Source organism: Hemibagrus wyckioides, linkage group LG22 (assembly GCF_019097595.1).
Source record: "Hemibagrus wyckioides isolate EC202008001 linkage group LG22, SWU_Hwy_1.0, whole genome shotgun sequence".
NCBI classification, from domain to species: Eukaryota; Metazoa; Chordata; class Actinopteri; order Siluriformes; family Bagridae; genus Hemibagrus; species Hemibagrus wyckioides.
In genome coordinates this window covers 5,709,835-5,734,681 of record NC_080731.1, presented here as the reverse complement: position 1 = coordinate 5,734,681, position 24,847 = coordinate 5,709,835, and the positions used below count along the sequence as shown (strand labels likewise).

The window sequence follows — 24,847 nt, the reverse complement described above, 5'->3', positions numbered from 1 at the left end:
TTACAAATATTAACATTTTTTGACAGATGAACGATATTCATAAACATGTATCAGCCCTACAGTGCTGAGAGAACAATATTTTTTGTGCTTTTTGGTTTTTAATTTAATTATATGCAGTGTGAATGTAAAATAAAAGAAAAGGCGAAAAAAAATTTATCAATTTGTCTCAAATAAATTTTGAATTATTTAAAGAGACAAAAAAATAAAATTAAATAAAATTCTGTTTACAGATGAATTGTCCGGAGCGTTTGTAGACTTTTATTTTGACACGCGCCGGAGCCGGAAGTTCTCGGCTTGGTATGTACACGAGGAGAAGGCACACGAGGGCTCTCAAAACCCCTGCTACTGATGTTTTTCTGCCACTGCTGAGCGTTTAACCTTAGCGTAAGTTTACTTAAAAGCAAGGTTTACTTTTATGCTGTTACACTGTCACTGTAATAAACTTTAAATCTTATTTATTTGCTTACGTGCTTAGCAATTCCTGAACCTGATCTGTTTACTTGTCTGGTTATTACTAGAGACACTTGTGTGGTGTTCATTATGGCTGAGGATATGCTGATGCTCAACATCTCCAACCAGGAACCTCCTCACTTACACTCTGAGAAAAAACACAACAAGTACTCATCAGGGCAGAAATGGGCAGCAGTGAGTTATTACACTTCTTTAAACATCACCGTCAAAATGACAAGGTACACTATATTTGCCAAAAGTTTTGGGACACCCCTACAAATCATTGAACTCAGGTGTTGTTTTTCAGGGGTTGGGCTCGGCCCCTTAGCTCCAGTGAAAGGAACTCTTAATGCTTCAACTTCATACCAAGACATTTTGGACAATTTCATGCTCCCAACTTTGTGGGAACAGTTTGGGGATGACCCCTTCCTGTTCCAACATGACTGCACACCAGTGCACAAAGCAAGGTCCATAAAGACATGGATGAGAGAGTTTGGTGTGGAGGAACTTCACAGAGTCCTGACCTCAACCTGACAGAACACCTTTAGGATGAATGACCGTGAGCCTTTCCAAAACTGGGACATCTGCCTTTACATGCACATGAATGTAATATGAAGTTGTCCCGCCGTTTGCAGCTATAACAGCTTCAACTCTTCTGGGAAGGCTTTCCACAAGGTTTAGGAGTGTGTTTACCGTTCCACTAGAAGTGCATTTGTGAGATCAGGCACTGATGTTGGACGAGGAAGGTCTGGCTTGCAGTCTCCGAGCATGAAATTGGCCAAAATGTCTTGGTATGCTGAAGCATTAAAACTTTCTTTCAGTGGAACTAAGGGGCCAAAAACAACACCTGAATTCAATGATTTGGAGGGGTGTCCCAAAACCTTTGGCAATATAGCGTATATAGACATCAATGGTACAAGCACTAACACTGTTCTGTCCAAGCAATGACATATAACTCTATTCACTAGTAAATATATATGTATACAGTGTAATATATGCAGAATATATATTAATCAAATATACTTACACTACAGTGCTGCTGAGTTCTCGATTCTGATTGGTTGAAGACTGTTGATTGATTTTCTATAATTGCAGCTCTCAACAGAAAGTGCTGACTGTAATTAAAACCACACCTTTATCTTATTTTTTTTAATACATTGCCGTTTCCATAGTAACAACTTATTCACTCGGACACTCCACCTAATATAATGCCTTGTAATAAACGCATTACAACCTGTTATTTAGCGTGTGATTATTAACGTGGAGTTTTCTTTAAGAAGAATTCTGGGGTTATTTATTATTTATGGAAGGAGTCTCTTTGAAGAGACTGCTCTAAATGATGTGTTGTTCAGTAATATTATAAAGATGGCAAGGTTTATGAGATTAAGGTTTATACGTGTTTATGTCTGTTGTCTGTAGACATTCCAATAATTTTTGTATGGATACAGAAAACTGAACATGGAAAGTTAAAATGCATACGGAAATTAAAAATAAAAAACAAATAAAAATAAGGGCAATAATTCTTTTAGAGAGAGAGAGAGAGATATTTTGTCATTTGGTTTTTTTTTCCGAGAAAAGTAAAAAATTTTTTATGCACCAGGATATGAAGCGGCTCAGATCTGTTCTCTGGACATTCTGTCCCTTATGGTTGCCTACGGTTTGGGTTTTTTTTCTCAGAAAAAGGCAGAGAATGGAAAAAGGAAAGCTTCATTAGGAAATCAAGACTACGGCTCTCCTAAGCAACGGAAACTGAATGCCCAGAACAACACAAAGAATGAAGACCAGGCAGCGTCCAAGTTCCCATCAAAGCCAAAAGCATCTCCAAAGAAAGGACAAGAGGAACACAAGGGACATGACCGACCTTTTATTAAAACCTCGTCTCTCTTCCGGAACAACCCTGAGATCCCAGATGTGCTCAGGTCAGTAAAACGTCATCTGTCCCTACGTCATGTTTCTCCTGGATGTTAAAATGAAAGTAACTTGATTTTATTTATTTTTTCCCTGTAGTCCTGCTGTGACTCAGGTGAAGGAGAAGGTCTTTACTAGCAACTCCTTTCAAGAACTAGACCTGCATCCTCACTTAGTAAGATCACTTCTAAGACTGTCGATGTTAATTTACAGTTAATTACCAGTCATAACCCGGTGTTTTCTCTTCTCTACAGGTAGCCACACTTAACAAAGTGCTAAACATAAGCAGTATGACCAGGTACATGCTCTGGAGCCTTTATACAGTTTGAGAGCATCTGGAGAGATGTTGCTTGCGTTCTCATATGTTGTATGTATTTGCAGTGTACAGAAGCAGACCATTCCAGTGCTCATGGCAGGAAAAGATGCTGTTGTTCGATCCCAAACCGGATCAGGTACGACTCTCAAGGCTGTTAATTCACAGTGACTGATTAGTTTTTACAACACTCAGGCTGCAGTTAGATCAGATCAGACAGATTTTTATGTATAGCACTTTACTCCATTCTCGAATCTGATTGGTCAGAAAGTCTCTCACAGCTGTTTCTATGCTGGTTTCTATGATCCCAATTGTTTTAATGTGTTAAATCATTTCCATAGTTTGTACAGTGGATGCACCACAGAAACTTATTTTCTTTTTAAATGTGCGTAATTGTTGACACTGAGGAGATGCTTATGCAACATTTTTGGAAGGAGTCTCCAGGCGCATGCATTTTATTACAGTCAAAGGTGAAAGGTTGAAGTTTAAGGAAAGGTTTCATGGTAATAAGTGGTTGTTGTTGTTGTGGTGTTACCTTCAAGAGAGACAAAACCGAGAACTGACTTATTTCCTGGATTTTTCCAAACCGTTAAACATACCTATAAATCTATATAATTGTTTTAATTGGCAAATTGATGTGTGTTTATTAATAATTTGCAACGGTTTACTGTTATTGGAAAATGATTAGCTAATTAATATGACACTACATTTTCACAGATTATTTTCCTGTAACAGCATGACCTATAACATTTATAATCATGTTTCATTTCTCATTGTGCAATACAAATATGTGCAATAACCTTCTATTTATTTGTGATTTATTTGGTACCATCCTGGTACATCCCTACATCTTATTCTGTTCTATTCTGTACGTGAAATTTATTTTTGTTCATTTCTATTTACATATATGTATTTTTTTAGTCTCAAACTGTTTTTATTGTCTGTTTGTTGCTGTTGTCTCTGTGTCCTGGAAGCTGTGACACTAAAACAAACTCCTTGTATGCGCAAACATACTTGGCAGTAAAGCTCTTTCTGACTACTTCTTCTCTGATTAATAAAAATAAATAAAAGAAATATTATGAATCAGTGGTAACCTGTTGGGCTAATTGGTCCTGTCTGTCATCGATTAGGGAAAACGCTGGCGTACGGGATTCCTCTGATCCAGTCTCTGCAGGCGGTGCAACCAAAAATCAAGGCAAGTGAAACCTGAACTGTGAAACTATTCATTTCATTTGATTCTGCAGTTTGAAATAGTGTTTTGTTGCTTGTTTTTGATTTATAATCTTGTAAGATGTGTCCGAACTTCTTATAATACCATATTATACACAGATCAGGCATAACATTCTGAGGTGAATTGAATAACCCTGATGATCTCCTCATCATGGCACCTGTTAGTGGGTGGGATATATTAGGCAGCAAGTGACCATTTTGTCCTCAAAGTTGATGTGTTAGAATCAGGAAAAATGGACAAGCGTAAGGATTTGAGCGAGTTTGACGAAGGGCCGAATTGTGATGGCTAGACCACTGGATCAGGGCATCTCCAAAACTGCAGCTCTTGTGGGGTGTTCCCGGTCTGCAGTGGTCAGTATCTATCAAAAGTGGTCCAAGGAAGGAACAGTGGTGAACCGGCGACAGGGTCATGGACGGTCAAGACTCATTGATGCACGTGGGGAGCGAAGGCTGACCCGTGTGATCCGATCCAACGGACGAGCTACTGTTGCTCAAACTGCTGAAGAAGTTAATGCTGGTTCTGATAGAAAGGTGTCAGAATACACAGTGCAGGATGGGTCAGGCAGCAAAAGGTGGACCAACACAATATTAGGCAGGTGGTCATAATGTTATGCCTGGTTGGTGTATACTACAGCTGTTACAGTGATTCTTACTCTTCAACAAAGAAACTAAAGACCGCCGAAGCTCACTGAATCTTTCCTCCTGTACGTTCTGTATTTCCAAGCCGTGTCAAAATACCATTTTACCTCTCACTGCTTCAATGCCTCAAGAGATCAAATTTAAAATCTGGGTGCTATTTCTCAATTCCCACAGTGTCTGTGATTCAACATCATTGTAAATACTTTTGGAAAAATTCATCGTGTCCAATCTTATCTTATCTGCAAAGGGACGGTGTAGGTGCCGGTTGTTATTCCAGTCAAGCAGAAGCCACACCTATGTTGTCTATCAAAAGCCAGGATCAGCTGATTAAACATGTGGAATCAGGTGAGTCTTCTGCTTGACTGGAATGAAAACTCGCACCAGCCCTTTGCGGATAAGATCCAAAATAGAATAGAGTAATTTTTATAAAAGTGGATTTGTCTCCAGGAAGAATCAGTGTTGAAGAACTAAATGTTATAATAAAATTTTTATACAGGCTTGCATGTAATGAAATTCAATATATTAATAATACAAACAACATCTGAGCTGAATTATTAAATTGGATTGTGTAACGCAACTGGATATATATATAATAGGGCATTTTTTCCCCCCAAATTATTTGTTTTATAATGACTATACTAGGGAAGAAAACTTAATAAAAGCTATTAGGGGAAAAATAAATTCCTTCAAATGCACAAGTACTGTAGTGATTATTGTGCTTCCAAAATTTTGCTTTTCATCCCAATGTACTGCTTATATATATTATTTGACTGAAATTTCTTCTTCTAATGCTGTTTCAGAGATCAGACGGGCCATTGGCAGTTGTAATCGTGCCAACAAGAGAGGTAGGCAGATAATATAAACTCTATTTAAAGATGCTTCATAGTCATTTAATGACAATTACATAATGTTTCTCATCTCTCATTCTTGATCTTCAGTTGGCACAACAGAGCTTTCAAATCTTCCAGAAGCTTCTAAAGGTAAAAAAATGACTTGATACCTATTTAAAAAATTGACTTTTTACAAATGAATTAGAGCCAGGCCTTCTTGTCCAACATCAGTACCTGATCTCACAAATGTCCTTCTAGAGGAATGGTCAAAAATTCCCATAAACACACTCCTAAACCTTGTGGAAAGCCTTCCCAGAAGAGCTGAAGCTGTTATAGTTGCAAAGGGCGGGACAACTCCATATTACATTCATGTGTATGTAAAGGTCCCAGTTTTGGCCTGGCTCACAGTCTCCACTCTAATTCATCACAAAGGTGTTCTATCAGGTTGAGGTCAGGACTCTGTGCAGGCCAGTCAAGTTCCTCTGCACCAAACTCACTCATCCATGTCTTTATGGACCTTGCTTTGTGCACTGGTGTGCAGTCATGTTGGAACAGGAAGGGGTCATCCCCACACTGTTCCCACAATGCAGGGAAATTGTCCAAAATGCTTTTGTATACTGAAGCATTAAGAGTTCCTTTCACTGGAACTAATGGGCCAAGCAGAACCCCTGAAAAACAACACCTGAATTCAATGATTTTGAGGGGTGTCCCAAAACTTTTGGCAATATAGTGTAACTCTGACCACTGACCTGTTTAAGATTTGGATGCAGATTTCTTACACTCATTAATTGAAAATAGTGAACATTAAATTAAGCTCTTGACCTGAGTTTGCAGGATTTCATACATTGCACTGTTCCCATCCTGATTGGCTAATTCTAGTGTTCTTAACAAAGTGGACATTGAGTATATATATATATATATATATATATACATATATATAAATTTGGGCAACTTTCTGTTTTTCCTGTTTTCTTTGTAGCCATTCACCTGGATTGTACCTGGTGTCCTGATGGGAGGAGAAAAGAGGAAAGCAGAAAAAGCCAGGCAAGAACATCACACCAAATAGGTTTGGATACTTTTATACAGTTAATCTTAGTATTAAACCTGCGTTTCTTCTGTTTCAGACTGAGGAAAGGCATAAACGTTTTGATCTCCACTCCAGGACGACTGGTAGACCACATCAAGAACACTCTTAGTATCGCTTTTAGCGCTGTACGCTGGCTTGTTCTGGATGAAGCAGACAGGTTTGTGTATAACAGAGAATCTCATTTCACTTTTATTTAACCTCATCAGGTCTGTCAGCTTCCATGCTCTTTGTTTTTTTGGTAGGACTCTTGACCTGGGTTTTGAGAAGGACCTGACTGTAATACTGAACGCTCTGAATGCTGGCGGATCCACTAGGCAGACGGTGCTGCTCTCTGCCACACTCACTGAGGGTAAGCCAGCCTCAAGGCGCTAATAGGACCAGTGGTACATGGTGGGTGGGTCTAACTGTTCATTGCTGATTGGTCACATGAAATGTGTGTCATACCAAATAACACACATACATACCTCAAAAAAAATATTTAGCCACTTCATAAGCGGTTAAGGAAGTCAGACAAAAGACCCACCTTGGTCCAGGGGTGTTGCATCATGGCTGACCCTGTGCTCTGGCCCCAACCTCCAAGGATGGGATATGCAAAGTGTGTATATATATAAGGAATTTAAGGAATATAAGGAATTTCACAGTGCAGTAAATTACTTAGAATGCAATTTTAATCCAAGCACCTGTTTCAGATTTAACTTATTATTATAAATATTTTAATTGTGCAGTGTAAAACATCTGGCAACACACTTTTTATTTCAGGGCTGTCTCGTTTAACCAGCATTAGCATGAACGACCCCATGTACATCCAGGTCTCGGACGAAAGCTTGGACACATCTGAACCCTCTCTGTCATCCAACTCTCCACCGTCTCAGCAGGCCGACAGCTACGCCGTGCCTGACAAGCTGCGACAGTATATGGTGGTGGTGCCTAGCAAACTGCGCCTGGTCTGCCTTGCAGCATTTATTCTGGCCAGGTGTAAGGTAATGACAGACATGCACAGTCAGAGATTTATAACCCAGCTCAGTGTGGATTATACTGATTTAAGTTTTGTAGTATAAATGAGGTGGATGTCTTCTTTGGTTACATTTTTTTTCCCCTCCTCGTCTCTGTTAGTTTGAACGAGATCAGAAGCTCATCGTCTTCATATCCAGCTGCGAGGCGGTGGAGTTCCTCGTCACACTCCTCTCCACTGTCCTGTGTGGCAAATCCAGCGCTGCAAACAAGCAGCAGCTGTCAATCAACTTTCTCCGACTCCATGGCAACATGGAGCAAGAGGTTAGATATCTTGTATATGGAAATGTTACCCTGAGCGCTGTACATCTTTTACTTTAGGACTTACACTGCCTTAGTTATTCCTCACTCCGTTGTAAGAAAAATAAAACGATGAGGGCGTCGAAGATCTTAATGTAGAAGTTTATTGCAGCATCGCAGTGACAAAATACATAAAGTACTTTGGGTTCATCGGAGTCAACAAGAACGCAGGACAAATCCTGCTCGAACATTTTATACTGTGTTTCCCGTGTGTAATTTAAATGAGTTTCACGTTAAATGTAAATTAGTGTAAGAACTGAGTATCCCCCAAATGGTTGGGTGATACTGTCATCTAGCCGGATGTCCTTAAATGGTCATCACGGTCACATACACCTTGGCTAGATATTGTTATAGGTGTTATCACCCAAATGGTCGGGCAATACTAAATGGTAATCATGGTCACGTATACCCTTAGTTCAGTGATGGTCCTTGATGTCTTGCTGCCGCTCCCATACTAATAATTGATTGGATTAAGTGTTCTAAATGTTTGGTAAGGCTGCTTTAAGCCAGTGTAAAAATACCATAAAGATAAACTGACTTGAATTAAACATATTTCTATATGATATGTAAGCCTTTTTGGGAATGAGTTCTTTCAGATGTGTACTGTGGAGTGGAATCTGGGTTGAGGCAGTCTGTAGTTTCTTACAGTCCCCCCCTTTGATGCTTTTGGCCCTGAAGCATCACAGCACTTCCTTTACACAGATTACACCTCCCATTTCGGGCAGGTGCCCAGTGGCGGTAAAGCCCTGCAGTGGGTTGTCCTCCTTCGGCCCTCAGAGAATCTCACCAGTCATCGAAACATCACCTCATGCACACTGGTTATGGCTCCATTCCACTAGGCAAACTTATCAAATTGATATTTCTAGTCCCAGTGACTCCCAGTGCCCTCTCCATAAATTCCAGTAATTTCTGACTGAAAAAGGCTTCCTTGGGATGATTTACTGGAAGAAGTTCTGTTAGGTGGTCTGTGGGTGAGCAGGTTGCAGCAGCACTGTGATACATCAGGAATGGTGTTGTCCAGAAGTCCTTTACATTCCTGTCACACTGTCTCTGTGGCACTCTTCATCCATGTCTGGAGACCATGCTGTAAGATTCACCAGGACTGGAACATGGATCCATTGTAGGTCATTGATTAGCGCTTTGGGATGGGGTCTCGTCACCACCCACAATGGGTCAGGGGTAGTGTCTGCCATCCTGGTCCATCACCACAGCTTTATTTCTGTTTTGTTAGGTAATCTGAAAAATACTTGCAAACAGAATGAATTTATCCCCCCCATTACACACGACAGAAAACATTACAAACACTTACAATATACACTTGACTATTTACATGGCCCTGTATGATTGGCTTCAGATTTTTATGGTTTTTAACTGATCATTATGGGACCATCTCTTAACAGGTTGTTGGTATTTAGTTTTGTGGCAGAGCTTGTAAACTGAATCTCTGCATGGTCGCACCCAGTTAGCAGCCCATGGGCCCCCAGGTTGGTAGTTCTTTACCATTACCTCATCTCTAGTTTCAAATTTGTGATGATGCACTTCCTGAACAAAAGACATCTTGTTATTCTGACTATTCCAAATTTGCTGAGTAGCTTGGCAATAAAGAATGCATGTTCTTGAGCTCTTTACTGAGTCTGTTTACATTGGCCTGTAAGTGATTTAAATCAATTTTGGGGCCGGTTCTCTTATGGGAAAATTTGCATTCTCTGGAAATATGTCCTTCTTTGCCACATGAATAACACACTGGGAGATTATTAGCGTCATAAGGGGGTGATCTTTCCTTTCTATCTCCAATAGCATGGTCCACTTTTCTACAGGAAGCCTTGTGGCCTGTATTCCTATAGAGCTTTTTAACACCTACTGCCATTGGTGCCAAGGTTTCTCCCCTCCTTCACCAGTGCACACAGCTGCAGTAGAGCAAATTGGTGCCATGGGTAATTCAACTGTACCGTCAGAGTACTGACCAAGGACTTGCTGAGAATCTCTTTTTGAATTCTCATTGCTTTCTTCACACAAATCTAGAATTTCTGGAACTTGGTTATACAATGTGCCATTTTTGATCAGAAATTGACAAGCACTCTTTGTTTCCTCCAATTCATTGGACAATGTTTCCACAGATGACTTTAGCATGCTGTTGTTAATTCTAAGAAATGCAATGTCATTCTTCATGTTGGCCTTTTCATCTTTCCAGATTGTTTCACTAGACTGGAAATTTCTTTTACAAATTAGCCCGTCATCCAGTCTAGATTGAAGTTGCTCATTTTCAGCCTTTAACACATCTAGAGTCTTCTTAGTTACTTTGTATGTGACAAGAACTGCTTGAAGCGCATTGGCAATTTTTCCTTTTTTGTTCTTAGGCATTTTGGGATCATTTCCAAACTTGGCAATAGCCCACTCATAAGGCTTATCAACAACGTTCTCGATTCCATCGAACATTCCCTGAGAGCCGAGCTTAGTGTTATACACTACCAGTCAAAAGTTTGGACACATCTTCTAATCCCATGGTCTTTCCTGATGTTTATTTCTTTCTACATTGTAAAACAATGCTGAAGGCGGCCGAAATACACAATAATGCCCTTTGAACAGTTGATATTGAGATATGTCTGCTACTGATGCTCTGTAAAGCCTTCATAACGGCTCTAATCTGAGGTGCTGTTAATTGGTGATTTCTGAGGCTGGTCACTCTAAATGAACTTCTCCTCTGCAGCAGAGGTAAGTTTTGGTCTTGCTTTACTGGGATGGTCTTCATGTGAGCCAGTTTCATCATGGTGCTTGATGGGTTTTGCAAATGCACTTGACAATACTGTTCTTGCAAGAACTATTCCAGAACACCTGACCTTCGTGTCTTAAAATAACAACTGACTGTTGTTTTTTGTTGTCATTACATATGGATTACTTAAGTCCATGTGTGTTATTTCATAGTTTTGAAATCTCCAGTATTGTTCTAGAATGTAGAAAATAAATACCTAAACATTGAATTAAAAGGTGTGTCCAAACTTTTAACTGGTAGTGTACTTAACAATCAGCTCTTCCATTTTCACAATTTTATTGAATTAAATAGAGTTAGTATGCAAAACTTTTGTGACTAAACGTTATCTAGTTACTTTACGACACCCGTTTAAGACACCTATTTATTCACAGCTCCAGTACTTGAATAAAACCGCCACAATACGTCAGGCTTTTCAACTCTAAAGTCTCACTGTTCCAGACACAGCCACACTCCGTCTGGCCTCAAGTCTAACTACAGTAACACTCACAGCTCACAAACAACAACACTCACAAACAGTAAAAATGTAACACCGTCACAGTACGTCAGACAAAACCACACTACGTCGGGTTTTTCTGTTACATTTTAAAACAGTCTAATTAGCCACAGTACTTCGGGCTTAAAATTAAGTTTAAAACGCTGTCACCGTTCATCGGACAAAACCACACTACTTAGGGTTATTGTTTTAAACTTCACAGTGCCGTGGTGCTTCAGGCTAACTACAGTTTCACTTACTTTAGAAACTATCTAGTTATATTTCTGCCGCCACACTGCGTCGGGCTGATTCACTTACTTTAGAATCTAAACAAAATTATAACAACCACACAGGAAGTTTCAATTACTTTAAAGAGTTTAAAATCTAACACGGTCACAGTACTTCGGACAAAACCACACTATGTCGGGTTTTTGTTTTAAACTTCACAGAGCCACGGTGCATCTGGCTCGCTACACGATCACCACTTTCAGTTTCTAGTTATAATTCGGCCGCCACACTGCGTCGGGCTGATTCACTTACTTTAGAATCTAAACAGAATTATAACAACTACACAACAAGTTTCAGTTACTTTAGAAACCTTTAGACTTAAGCACTTTGCTTCAGTTACTTTAGAAACAACGATTCCAATACAACTCTGTCACCACACTGCGTCGGGTTCATTCAGTTCCGTTAGAAACAGAAATGTAACAGAATAGGCTTAAGAACTCCTCCTGCTTCTGCTGAATAACTCTACTCTTTTTCTACTCGACGTTTTTCTTACCTTTCCCCGCTTTTTGGAACTCCCTCCTGGCTGGCTCGCCAATGTAAGAAAAATAATTGATTGGATTAGTGTAAGATTGGGTGATACTGTCATCTAGCTGGATGTCCTTAAATGGTCATCACGGTCACATACACCTTGGCTAGGTATTATTCTAGGTGTTATCACCCAAATGGTCGGGCAATACTAAATGGTAATCATGGTCACGTATACCCTTTGTTCAGTGATGGTCCTTGATGTCTGGCTGCCGCTCCCATACTAATAATTGATTGGATTAAGTGTTCTAAGTGTTTGGTAAGGCTGCTTTAAGCCAATATAAAAATACCATAAAGATAAACTGATTTGAATTAAACATATTTCTATATGATATGTAAGCCTGAGCTCTTTCAGATGTGTACTATGGAGTGGAATCTGGGTTGAGGCAGTCTGTAGTTTCTCACACTGTTATTAGCCTGATTCAACCTAGCTCAGGTTCTGAACCTGCCTGCATGTCACAATTTGCACTACAGCGGACTCTTGTACACTTCCTGCCTCGTTCGAGTAAGTCAGGTCAAATGAGCCAGCTGGTGGAGTGGCTGCAACAGTCGGGAGCCCTGCGGCAGTGCCATGGGACTGCAAGATGAGCCACCTTTGCCCAGGCCTCAGACCTCATTCAGCCGTGCTAATGGAAATGACCAGGGCTGTTCATATGGTCCAAGTAGGCTGGCGAGCTCAGGGCACAGCCGCTCGAGGCTTCTTTGTCTCCCCCTTCTTAGATAATAAGGAGAGGCCTTCGGCAGCTTTATGGATGGGTTTGGTAATGTGACAGCTCTGGCCATCTTTTCCAGTGAAGGAAACGACAGGAGACACACAGCTGTTCCAGCACAGTTAACAGATTGTGCTCTACTTACAGGAGGGAGAGAGCAGTGATGTCCTTTGGCTCGACAGTCATACTTGGCACTGCATCTTTGTCCTTCTTTTTGGATTGAAGGAATCATACCAAGAATCACGATTCTCTCATTGGACGGCTTCTACAGCCACTTTGATATAATGAACAGTGAAGTAAAGTAGATCAGGGCCATTCTGACCTTGTTTAGTCGACTAGTTTGTGTCCTTAGTCTCATGTTATTATTCATAAATTGCCCATAAATAAAAAAAAAAAAAACCTTCATATTTTCTAATCTTTCAGTAAAGAAAGGAAAAATAATGAACTAATAATATCATGTTTAACCGTCTCCTCTGTCTATTCCAGCTAGCATTAAATAACTCGGCTACTTTGTGTACATTTTAGTCATTCATTATTTCTCACATGAATATTTTTTCATGCTTATTGTGGTTGTTACACATTATCTGTTCGGGAAAAACACGAACGTCTGAGACTTGACTTGACTCTGAACCAGACTTTAATAGAAGACATTGTGTGTTGCTTTGTGAACAGGAGCGGACGGAGGTGTTTCAGGAGTTCTCCCAGAGTAAGACCGGTGTCCTGCTGTGCACGGTGAGTCTTCCTGTAAATCAGCCCTTACCCAGGGTTTGGAGAGGTTCTTGTTTATTTATTTATTTATTTTTTTGTTTTATGTTAACGAAGCATAAGGTTCGTCAGTTTAAAGAGTGCTCTTGAAGCAAAGGGAAAGCTTATTTCCAAGCCTGAGAACAATTGACAATTAAGCCTTCTTAATAATCATAATGAATTTCCAGATTAATAGCACTGCAAGTGTTTTTTTTTTTCAGTTGTATGATGATAACATATCTAAATCATCTTTTAATTGCTCTGTCATCGTTTCCTGACCAGTCGTCTCTCGAAATATTCTCTTCCTCCTTTCTTTCCTTGCTCCCCTCTGGCACAGCTGTTGGCAGTAGGGCCATAAGGGGAAGCCCTGAGGGAGCAAGTGCTCTGTTAGCCCTGGCTTTGAGTGTGGATTGTCTCTCCAGGCTACAGCTGCCAGGCCTGGCCTGCTCTCCTCCTCAGCAGCAGCAGCAGCAGCAGTGTTTCCTTCTCACTGCATGTGAAAGGTCTCACAGACAGTGCTGGCTGCACTGCTTACTAAACCACATGTGTCTTCTCTTGTCCGGCAGTCTCACTAACCTCTGTGTATCCTCACAAGAGCATAGATCCTGTCTGGGATGTGCGGCTGAATTAAATTCACCAAAAATTAAATCTCTAGCCACTAATTATATAGTGTATGTGTGATTACCTCAGTGGAATTTCACCAAATTCATAACTTCTAATAGAGGAGGTCGTTCACGTGATGCAAATATTATCGATTGGGCGACTTTTTCTGAGAGATTAATTTTGGGTTATGGTTCACCAATATAATCAGTGTGATTCAGATTCATTTTATTTATTACTCTAATGTAGGAAATACATTTTGTAAGGCATCTAACGTGTAGCTTTCAAGTGTAATGGATAGTTTTCATTTTCATGGAGCTCAACTCTTAGACTTTGATTATAAATGAGTTACAACTATATACAGTACTGTGCAGAAGGCACCATTTTTTAGTACACAAATGTTTATTTTATGACCTCTGCATTATTGAATCAGTACAGAAACATGTTATATTTCCGAACATTACATAAAATGTTACAGAAAACTGTTTGTACGTCAGTAAAGAAAACAAGATATTACATAACGGACCATCAGACAGAAAGCATAATGAAGGCTGCTGGGGTTGTTTTTGTTTTTCATCTAAAAAAATAAGCAAGTCTCCAGAAGAGCTGTGTTAGATTGTCAATGATGCTTAGTAAAAAAAAAAAAAAAACAACGATCGGCTAATTTTGTTATAAAACTGCGCAAATTATACCTGATACTACTAGTTTATTGTCACATCAAATGTTTTCTGTTGTAGAAACATTTAACCTCATTTATTTTGACGGCGTCTTTGCTTTCCAGCATTTTGTTTTCCATGTTAAGATTTATATGCAGTATAATGTATGTTTCCTCAGTACAGGGGAAAATGTTGAGATTTTTGTTGATGGCGATCACACACACTCATTCTAAACAAGTTTGGATAAAGCATTGCTTCTATAAAGCATGACATTTGCTCGGTGCGGATCAGCACAGGACGTCAAACTTCGTTAATTCCTCACTAATTAAGACGAATCAAACAGGATTTGGACGGTTATGCGTCAGCGCAACATGCTATTCACTAAATTCACACGATTAGGTATATTTTTATCATATCTAGGATGTAAATGTGACTGGATAGAGAAGTAGTAGTCTCCTGTTTGGCATCAGCTCTAGGCCAGTCACTGTGTAGCATTATTCCTGGATTAAATGAGTCGTTTTAATGGCTCTGACAGACTTTCCTGGCCCTGCACCGGCCTCCATCTGCACTCTGCCCAACTCTGGCTTATCCCAGCTGGGCCACAGGACCGGGAAAGGGAGGAGTGGAGGCCCAGAGCTCAATACTAGGCTCTCAGTCTTCTATCAGTTATTAATAAAGAGCTTATCTTGGCTGTGCACCACAAATCTGTAAAGGATAATGGGGAGAAAATCGAGAGAGTAAACAGCCTTTGTTTAGAGACGGGGCTGTTTTTCTTTCGCAATGCCTGTGAGCTGTTTGAAGCGGGTCACGTTGTTCGTGTCTGTTCTGCCAACTTATTATTTGGATCTTTTGTGAAGGATGTGGCAGCGCGTGGATTGGATCTTCCTCAAGTCACATGGATAGTACAGGTAGGTTTGCTTTCTGTCTGGCTCTTTATATTATACCATATAATTAGAGGAAATATATGTGTATTAAAAAAGAAGTGAATTATTATGCAAATTCTTCCACATTGAGGCGCAAAAGGAGATGTAATTTATTGTTTTGCTTTCTCCCATTTATATTGCAGTTTAACCCTCCCTCTTCTGCAGCGGAATACGTGCATCGCGTCGGCCGTACGGCTCGTATCGGAGCTCAGGGCAACAGCCTTCTCTTCCTCACCCCCTCAGAGACCGCCTACATGGATGTCTTGGCCAATCACAATATCAGGTCTGTGATATAGCTAATCTCATACATTCTACAGGTTCAAGTCAGGTTTCCTAAGTGACCAGATGTGAAGCAGAGGTGATCAGATTTCTTTGTTTTATTTAAGCACCAACATTTTAACGTAGCCCATGAGAGCTCACACGCGCACAAAGTTTCATTTTCTGAATAAAAATCATAAAACTGTGAATGATTAAAGAAGCAGTGTGATAATGGTTTCTCCCGTCTTCATCAGACCTTCTCTCTCTGTGTTGCAGTCTCCATGAGATGAAAATGGAAGACATCTTGTCGACTCTGTTGCAGGACGAGCGTTTCAGAGGCAGAGGGAATTGGGACAAAAAGGTCATTACTTGAGTCCTTTATATTGATCTCTGGACACTGAGGGCATGAGACAGACCTGCAGTTGTAAGGTGTTAATGTGGGAGTGTTGAGAAAGATGTCCTCTCCCGCTCCCTCTCCCTCTTTCTCCCCTCTCTCTCTTTCTCTCTCCTCCCTCTCTCTACTCTGTATCACGACAATGAGGGGGGACGACAGCCAGCTCTCAGGCACTCTTAATCCTGATTTAATTTCCTCCTTCCCTCTCTAAACCAATCGACTTTCTCCACTAATACCCCCATGGGCACTTTTCATCTGGGAGGCCAAAGGTCAGGAGACGGCAGGGGGCCCAGAAAATACAGTGTGTTTAACCGATGTCCTTTTTTTTTTTATTTTTATACATGAACGTCTCCGAGGTGAACAGCTGTTTATACTAATGTGTTATACTGGGCAGGGCTTAATAGGTTACTCGGGATTACATTTACATATATGTAATATATTCAGTACACTTTTTTCTGCATCCTAAAGCTGTTGATTTCACATAAACATGAGATTATTGATGTGCATTAGCATTATATGATGTCATATTTTCTTTTTAATCTATAAGGATGCTATTATTATTATTTTTTAGATTATTTCCAGTGGAAAATTAAGCTGAATTATTTTACTTTTTGTTCACCAAGCCAAATAACGTACGTGTTACTTTCTGTTCAGAAATCAGCCGGTGCCCGTGAGCAAGATATGCGTGAGAGAGCTACAGTTTTACAGACAGACTTTGAGAACTATGTCCATGGAAATGCAGAATCAGTGCAGGCTGCTAAGAAAGGTGAGTCTTGTCCAGTGGGGTTACACGTTATTGGCTGTGGTGATATTTTTACTAGATTATTATCCTACTCTAGGCTGAGGCGACGAGGTGAATTATATACAAATTCCTGAACATTTATTTTTTAACAATAGTGGCACCTAAAAAAAATATGTAAGATTGTTGTATTTGCATTAAATTATTCCTTTCAAGCTTTAAGGTCACTTCAGCTCCATCAGCTCTGACTTATTCATCTTTAATCATTCCTCCAGCCCTGCAGTCGTTCGTGAGGGCGTATACGGCATACCCCTCTGCTCTGAAACACATCTTCCACATCCGTCACCTCCACCTGGGTCACGCCGCCAAGAGCTTCGGCCTGCGGGACGCACCACAGGGCCTGTCCTCTGCCATCGCAGACTCCACAGCTAACGGGAAGGCCAAGAAAAAAGCGAAAGAAAAGGATAACAAGAGGTAAGTTGATGAGTTTAATATACAAAAGCCTTTATTTGAAGATTTATAACTTGCGTAAAATTCAAGTTTGCACTTTAATATATATTTGTCTTTTATTATATTTAATTTCATTTGTAATATCTAATATTTGAAATATGACTATTTTATACAGATATATATTTTAGTATTTTTTTTTATTATTAATTTTTCTCTTTCAGAGTGTGCTTTGCATTAAAAGCCATTTCCTTAAAAATAGACATGCACTTTAAGCTACGTTTTTCAAGAGGTTGTTCACATATAAATATTTTTTAGAAAGTGCAGCACATAAAAACGTATATTTTAGTAAAAGTACGAGCATTGTACAAATTAATTAATTTAATTAAATTAATTGAATTAATTAAATTACTTAAATTAATTGAATTAATTAAATAAATTAAATAGATCCAAAACCAACATTTATCTTTTTTATTTATTTATTATGTAAATTGTTTTTTTTTCCTTTTGTTTTTATTTTTTCCCCTGTTTTATATACTTAAATGAAGTACATCAGACAGTTCTTTCCCCCATTTTACACATATTTTATCCAAACATATTTATAATATTAATTATAATATATACTGCTGTTGTTCTCTTCACTGTGACCTTGTGACATTAACATTACAACAGTGCAACCTGTACTTTATTTCCCTTTTATAACCAGAATGAATAATTACCTTTACCTGGTGCGCTATATTAATTACACTACTACAACAATTTTTAAAAAATTATTTACCACTTATAGTCCTTTATATTTCACTGCTGAGTGCTGTATAGGTTCATTATATATTTTTTACACTAGAAAATATGCCAGTCATAATATTCTTTAATATGGCAACGTTTTCATGATCAATTCATAATCACTATTTACTTTTGCCTGCGTGTCAAAAAAGATTAGCAAAGATTAGAGTTTTAAAATATGACTAAAGTAAACTAAATAGGGACAGAAGTTAAAAAATCAAGGTTCAAGGAGGAGCAAGACTTTAACGGTAGGTTTGATCTGTTATTGAGCAATAATCTTGTTATTCAGTGTCGTGTAAGAGGTGACCGGTATTTCCTGCCCTTGTTGTGTTTTTTATACATTATTTTATTTACTACAAAATCTATAAAATGAAATGTTTTTGCACTGAAAAATACCTTTTTAAAATGTAGCATCACATTTTGGTTTGTCTTGGCGCGCTTGCTTCCTCTGCCACGGAGTTAAGCTCTGTGCCAGTGCACAAGCAGGCTTGGCAGCCACCCGTCTTACTCTGTCCTGGGGCCTCAGAAGGTCAGAAAGGAGTAGTCAAGCCCTGACCTTTACCTGCTTTGTACTCTCCCTTTCTTCCTCTGTGCTTTTTGGCAGCAGGTACACTTCTCTTCTTCCGTCTTGCTTGTCTCCTGTGCTTAACACTCACCAGAGCCAAGCGTGCTTGGCCGACATCGCTCTGCGCTGGCCCTTACACCTAGAGCTCACTTATCACACAGATGAATTAATCCTGAACGTGAACCTAGTTTAATCCAGAGCGTATTGGAAGATTTACATGTAGGAGAACGTTTTTGGAGTACAGGTGGCACGTGAAGATGAAGGCTAACGGCTAGATGAAGCCTGATCTGTTGGGTGTGGACATTGCAGCACGGTTGCTAGGTGGAAGCAGTGAGTTCTGGCCACTGCTTGATGCTGCCAGATTATTAGTGGTCATCAGATTGGCCTCCCTTAGGATCCAGAATGCACAAGCTGTAACCTGAGTGTGGTCAGCTGGGCCGCGTCCAGGCTGGTCCGGGAGTGTGTGAGCACGTGTTTGTGGTCAGTCATCCTGGCTGGCTGTGGTCTATATTACCCTCACCATACAGACCAAGAGTGTGTGTGTGAGAGAGAGAGATATCACTGACCTGCTCAGATTGCTGGAATATCAGTATAAATGTAGTTTATTTCCGAACGAACTGAAACGTCTTACTCGTCACTGTCATTTTCCTTTTCTATAATTCTGCTTTCTCTTTCATCTCATCTCTTATCACTCGAGTGCTTGGGAAACACGAATGAAAGCCTTTGTGTTCGGTCTCTCCGTCGGAAAGATTTCGTTTAACTAAGAGTTGTGTGTTAAAGTGGTTTAACTCTCGGTTTTAAATATCTATGTTTCATGAGGGTGTTATTAATAATTAGATCATCCTGTTACAGTGAAGGAAGAATCCTGTTTCTGTATCCTCTGTATAGGATTGCATCAGAGCTCGGTTTACAAATCTCTCGTGAACAAATCTCTTGTGTGGAAGTGTTTAACCTCATGAATCAGGCAGGTTATTTATTATAAGGAAAGTATTTTTTGTATTTTTAATGTTGTATTTATTTAAGTTTATTTTAAATAATTAGTAGTTTGAGTGTAAAACAAAAGCATAACCCGATATGTGAAGGCAAAATACACACAGTAATCAGTTTAGATGTTCTGATGAGGAGAAATGAAAGGGAAATGAAAGAGATCGTGTTACCAAATAAGTTGATATTGTGACTAAACGCTACAAATCTACCAACATCTGTACATTTCTTACAGTTGTGATCAATATCACACACAATCGTTGACCATAAGAAAAGGTTTAGGAAATATATTTGGAATTGATTGTCTCGTAAACGTTTAAACATGTGGTTTTTGTTTATTATATAATCATGACTTTAATGATAATAAATTATATTATGTATTTAAAGCAGCAGGTGGTCCTACCCCATAATGCAGGCTGGAGAAGTCAAAACTTCCTATAAAATTCCTATAAGTAGATTTATACTCGCTTCTTTGACACTCCCAACCCTTCATGCTGTGAAGAACACAATTGTGTTGTTAATCTCTATAAAAAGTGCTGGAGTATATTCATATTTATTCGAGGAAATAATAGTATGTCACTGTTAGTTGTGTGCCTGCGTGTTTGTGTACGTGTGAGCGTGTGTGTGTGTGCACTCTTGTGTGTTTGTGTTTGAGTGTGTGTGTGTGTGTGTGTGTCTAACCACTGATAATTGGCAGGTGACCTGCAGCAGGACCTGTGAAGGGAACCCATGGAGCAGGACAATAAGTCCGTCCCTGAGGGGTCAGACCCCTAAGCACCCATCCCTCACACACAAACACACGCTGATGTCCAGACAACAGATGATTCTCTTAATATATTCATCAGCTGTCAAAGCAGAGAGCCGGCGTCTCCGTTTAACTAACATCACCACGGTCGCCTCTCGTCCGCATTAAATTGAACCAGGACCGAGCAGAACCAGCACCGATTATAGCATCCATCTCCTGTGTATGTGTGTGTGTGTGTGTACACGTGTGAGAGTGTGAAGTTGTCTTGACATGGTTGGGACTGACCGGCGTGTCAGTAGAGACTTCATTACGGCCGTCTGTGGCATACGCCATCCATGTCCAGACAAGACTTCTCTAATGAGCTTTATCACACCACTACCAACATCCACATGCAAACACATACACACACACACACACAGGGTAACAACAAAGACCTCAAGAGCTCAGGAGAGTGGCCATTATCAGCCCTAGCACTGTGAACTGGCTAAAAATACCCAGCAGCCCCAGGGTGAGGTTAGACTTACTGCTGCTTGCTTTGCTCTGTTTTTTCCCCCATTACATTTGAAATACAAGACATTCATAGGTAAAGAGTGTGTGGGGAGTGTGTACACCTGTTCGAGGGTATATATTGTGCAGCATTCAGTAGAACTGGGGCAGTTAGACAGCACTGTACACACACACACACACACACACTAAAATAAAATAAAAGTAATAAATTAAATACTAATAATTGATACTGCCCCCTCACACAGTGACCATTAGCACCATTGCGTGTGTTGATGAAACATTATTTTTATTTTTATCCCTGAAAGTTTACTCAGTTTTAAAGACTCTTTCCCCTTTAAAAAATGTTTTAGGTTAAAATCCCTGTAGCAAGTTTAGTAAATATTAAACATTTTCCCACTCACTTTCTCCACTCACTACACAGACTAGAATGTGTGTATGCTATAGTGTAGACCTCACATAGTACACAGCCACAGACAACAATATATTCATTATTAACTTATAGGATGGCCTCAGATGCTCCACCCCACAGGTTTCCGAGGAACCGAGATGTTTTGTACACGTTTGCCCCAAGCTTCAGTATCTTAAATATTGAAATTAGATTATGGAACAAGACTGAAACATGTTCATGTAATACCACATACATATAATATACCATATAAGGTTATTTTAGCTTTTCATATGAAGCTGGAGTTCATAAAGATCATCTTGTGTGTTTGTTGTTAGGGCTGTTGAGAAGTTAGATAGTTCTTGGCCTTGTTGGTGATGAAAATAATTTTAGACTTGCTACCAAATGCGAGAGAAACCTGTGAAGTACGCAGAACAAACCATGATTTCAGGATTCTGGAGGAATAAAGTTTGTGAAATTACTAAAAACGGCAGGCCTTTGTCAATTTCTACATTAAGGTTTGTAGAAAGTTTTATTTCCTCGTGGGTTTTTTAGTTTATATATAAAACTTCATATATCCAGCATCTTCACTTTTTCTGGAGATTTGTACAAATTGATGATATCTGTTGAAATTATCTTCTGCTGTATAATATATTCTCAGTACAGAGACTTAATATACACCGATCAGGCATAACATTATGAGCACTGAGAGGTGAAGTGAATAAGACTGATGATCTCCTCATCATGGCACCTGTTAGTGGGTGGGATATATTAGACAGCAAGTGAACATTTTGTCCTCAAAGTTGATGTGTTAGAAGCAGGAAAAAATGGACAAGTGTAAGGATTTGAGCGAGTTTGACCAAGGACCAACCTGTGATGGCTGGACCACTGGATCAGAGCATCTCCAAAACTGCAGCTCTTGTGGGGTGTTCCCGGTCTGCAGTGGTCAGTATCTATCAAAAGTGGTCCAGGGAAGGAACAGTGGTGAACTGGCGACAGGGTCATGGGCGGTCAAGGCCCATTGATGCATGTGGGGAGAGAAGGCTGGCCCGTATGATCCGATCCAACAGATGAGCTACTGTTTCTCAGATTGCTGAAGGAGTTAATGCTGGTTCTGATAGAAAGGTGTCAGAATACACAGTGCAGGACGGGTCAGGGCTGTTTTGGCAGCAAAAGAGGGGACCAACACAATATTAGGCAGGTGGTCATAATGTTATGCCTGATCAGTGTATGTAAGGTGACTTTTATGTTTGTTTTGTTTTTTGATATTATATAAATTAAAACAAATTCGGTGTCACGTTTTATATATATATATATATATATATATATATATATATATATATATATATATATATATATATATATATATATATTTATATATTTTATATACATATCATACAACTATATATATATATATATATATATATATATATATATATATATATATATATATATATATATATATATATATATATATAGTTGTATGATGATAATCTTCAGGTCTAAGCTAGTTGGCGCTTAATCCACTGATGACTTAAATCAGTTGATCTCATCCCCTTCTGTGATGGATTCATGTGTTCGGATCAGTGTGCTGCCTGTGTGTGTGTGTGTATATATACACACATATACATGAATATTCTGTAAATCACTGTTCTAAATCAGTTTCAAGAAAAATAAGGAAACACAACATTGTGTGATCATGTGATATGTGCAGTATGTCAGTTACTGTGACTCTACATCCACATCTTTCATGTCCACATCCCTGTAGAGTGCTCAGGGACTTTCAAAAGATCAATAACTACAGTCTCATAGCTCCTCTCTGCCCTCAGGGTAGTGTGTTTGCATGTGTGTATATATATATATATATATATATATATATATGTATGTATAGCAGCCCCAGAGGGAAAACTCACTGCTCAAGGCTGCAGAGTTATTGATTAGACAAACAGAGACTGGTTTTAAACCAGCTCCTGCTGCTGAATCCCGCAGCCTTTTATCGACAACTGTGGGAATCTCTCTCACTCGTACTCAGCAGTCTCGGGCCACCGTGTCCCCGTTCCATCCCCATCCCAGCATGCTTAAACTTGTCCTTACCATCGTTTAGAAATCCTAACACAATTTGCTCGTCTCTTATACTGCACTTCTCATACTTGCTTTGTGATTTATCCTTGATTGATATTTCTGCACAGTATTTTTCCCCCATTTTTTATTTTAGTCTATAGTCTTGATCAATTTGTGTCCACTTTTGGGAATTTATTTAAGTTATTTAATTACTTTACAAGCAAATCTAATTTACATTAAATCATTAAATTAAAAAGGTTATGTTGTGTTACTTTGACATAAATAAGAAAAAAAATCATGCATAAAAATGTTTATTGTAATTTACTGAAACGGCAGTGTGATCAGCAGGTATTGTAACCGTCAACTAAAGAATATCTCTGGTGTTTAATCTAATTAAATATATTCAGTCATATTTTGGGATAAACAAGAGAAAGATATCAGAATAAAAACAAAAAAGTTTTTTTTTGTTTTTTTTCCAAATGAGAAATTCCCTTCATGGTTGTTGAAAGCTTACATGTATTAGAACAGGACTTTTGCAATGAACCAGTATTTATTTATTTTTCATTTATTTATTTATTTATTTATTTATTTATTTATTCATTCAAGGCCCGCTAATAAGCTCACAGCCAAAGAGCGAGTGGCCAGCCTGATCCGCTCCGAGTACACCAGTGGGATAGACGGAGAGTCCAAGTCCAAAAAGAAGAGAAAGAAGAAGAAAGCAAATGCAGAAGATGAGCTGACAGAAGGGTGAAAAAAAGAGAGAAGCAAAGTGGTTGAAAAATCATGGACAGAGCTTTTGGAGATACAGGTGTTCAAACCCATTGCTGGACCTTTTCTTTACTTTTTTCTTTTTTTTTTTTTACCTGTGTCATGATAAACCACTAGGAAACTCGCCATCCTCATCCTCATCATCGTCAACATCTTCATCCCCAAGTGCCTGAAGAGGGGCAGAGTTTCGCTATGTGGGAAAGGTTTGTTCATTCGGAAGTATTTGGATTTGTCCTTTTTTTGCATTACTGGAGCTTTTAGAGGCGTTGGACAAATTGTTGTATAATAAAAGATGTGGACGATTGTGTTTCTTCAATGTGTCACGTGATCAATATCTGCGCTTTCCTTGATTTAAGCACCAGGTTTCAAAATGTTCTGATCTATAAAATATTAATAAAATCTAACATATTTGTTAGTTCCTGATTAAATTGAATGAAAAAAAGGTAAATAAGCAGCTGACTAAAGGACCTCATCTTTACCGTTAAAACTTTTCTATCCCTCTTTATTTATACCAAGAGTCGTTTTTGATCAGCTGCAGGGGGGCTGCAGGGTCTGAAGTCTGAAAAGGAGTGTGTATAGAGTGTATAGGTTTTGTGTGTGTGTGTGTGTGTGTGTGTGTGTGTGTGGCACGGCGGAGAGGCCTCGGTTTCGCTCACCAGCTGCTCCTGTCTTTAGTAGAGCGCGGTGCCGCTCACCAGCTGTTTAGCAGCGGCTCTGATGCGACACGAGAAAAATAATAATAATAATTGATGCAT

General features: G+C 39.2%; 1 protein-coding gene across 1 annotated transcript; it reads left to right on the top strand.

The window, feature by feature from the left end:
• The first annotated feature begins 256 nt into the window (after positions 1-256).
• On the top strand, positions 257-24,403 carry ddx31 (DEAD (Asp-Glu-Ala-Asp) box polypeptide 31). The gene is made up of 21 exons (XM_058375103.1): positions 257-384; positions 519-645; positions 2,128-2,369; positions 2,458-2,533; positions 2,613-2,656; positions 2,740-2,810; positions 3,802-3,866; positions 5,341-5,385; positions 5,479-5,520; positions 6,350-6,414; positions 6,495-6,614; positions 6,700-6,806; positions 7,217-7,437; positions 7,571-7,732; positions 13,206-13,265; positions 15,391-15,441; positions 15,600-15,739; positions 15,991-16,075; positions 16,763-16,874; positions 17,123-17,321; positions 23,931-24,403. Exons 2-21 carry the CDS (start codon positions 541-543, stop codon positions 24,073-24,075), a joined length of 2,157 nt encoding a protein of 718 aa, XP_058231086.1. The 5' UTR covers positions 257-384; positions 519-540; the 3' UTR covers positions 24,076-24,403.
• Positions 24,404-24,847: the final 444 nt, after the last annotated feature.

What these genes read in the sequence shown, in the direction of transcription:
- ddx31 (XM_058375103.1), top strand. Translation starts at nt 541, where the DNA reads ATGGCTGAGGATATGCTGATGCTCAACATCTCCAACCAGGAACCTCCT. An exon ending in CAGGGCAGAAATGGGCAGCA is followed by an intron (nt 646 to 2,127) that starts GTGAGTTATTAC and finishes TTTTTTTCTCAG; the next exon opens with AAAAAGGCAGAGAATGGAAA. An exon ending in GAGATCCCAGATGTGCTCAG is followed by an intron (nt 2,370 to 2,457) that starts GTCAGTAAAACG and finishes TTTTCCCTGTAG; the next exon opens with TCCTGCTGTGACTCAGGTGA.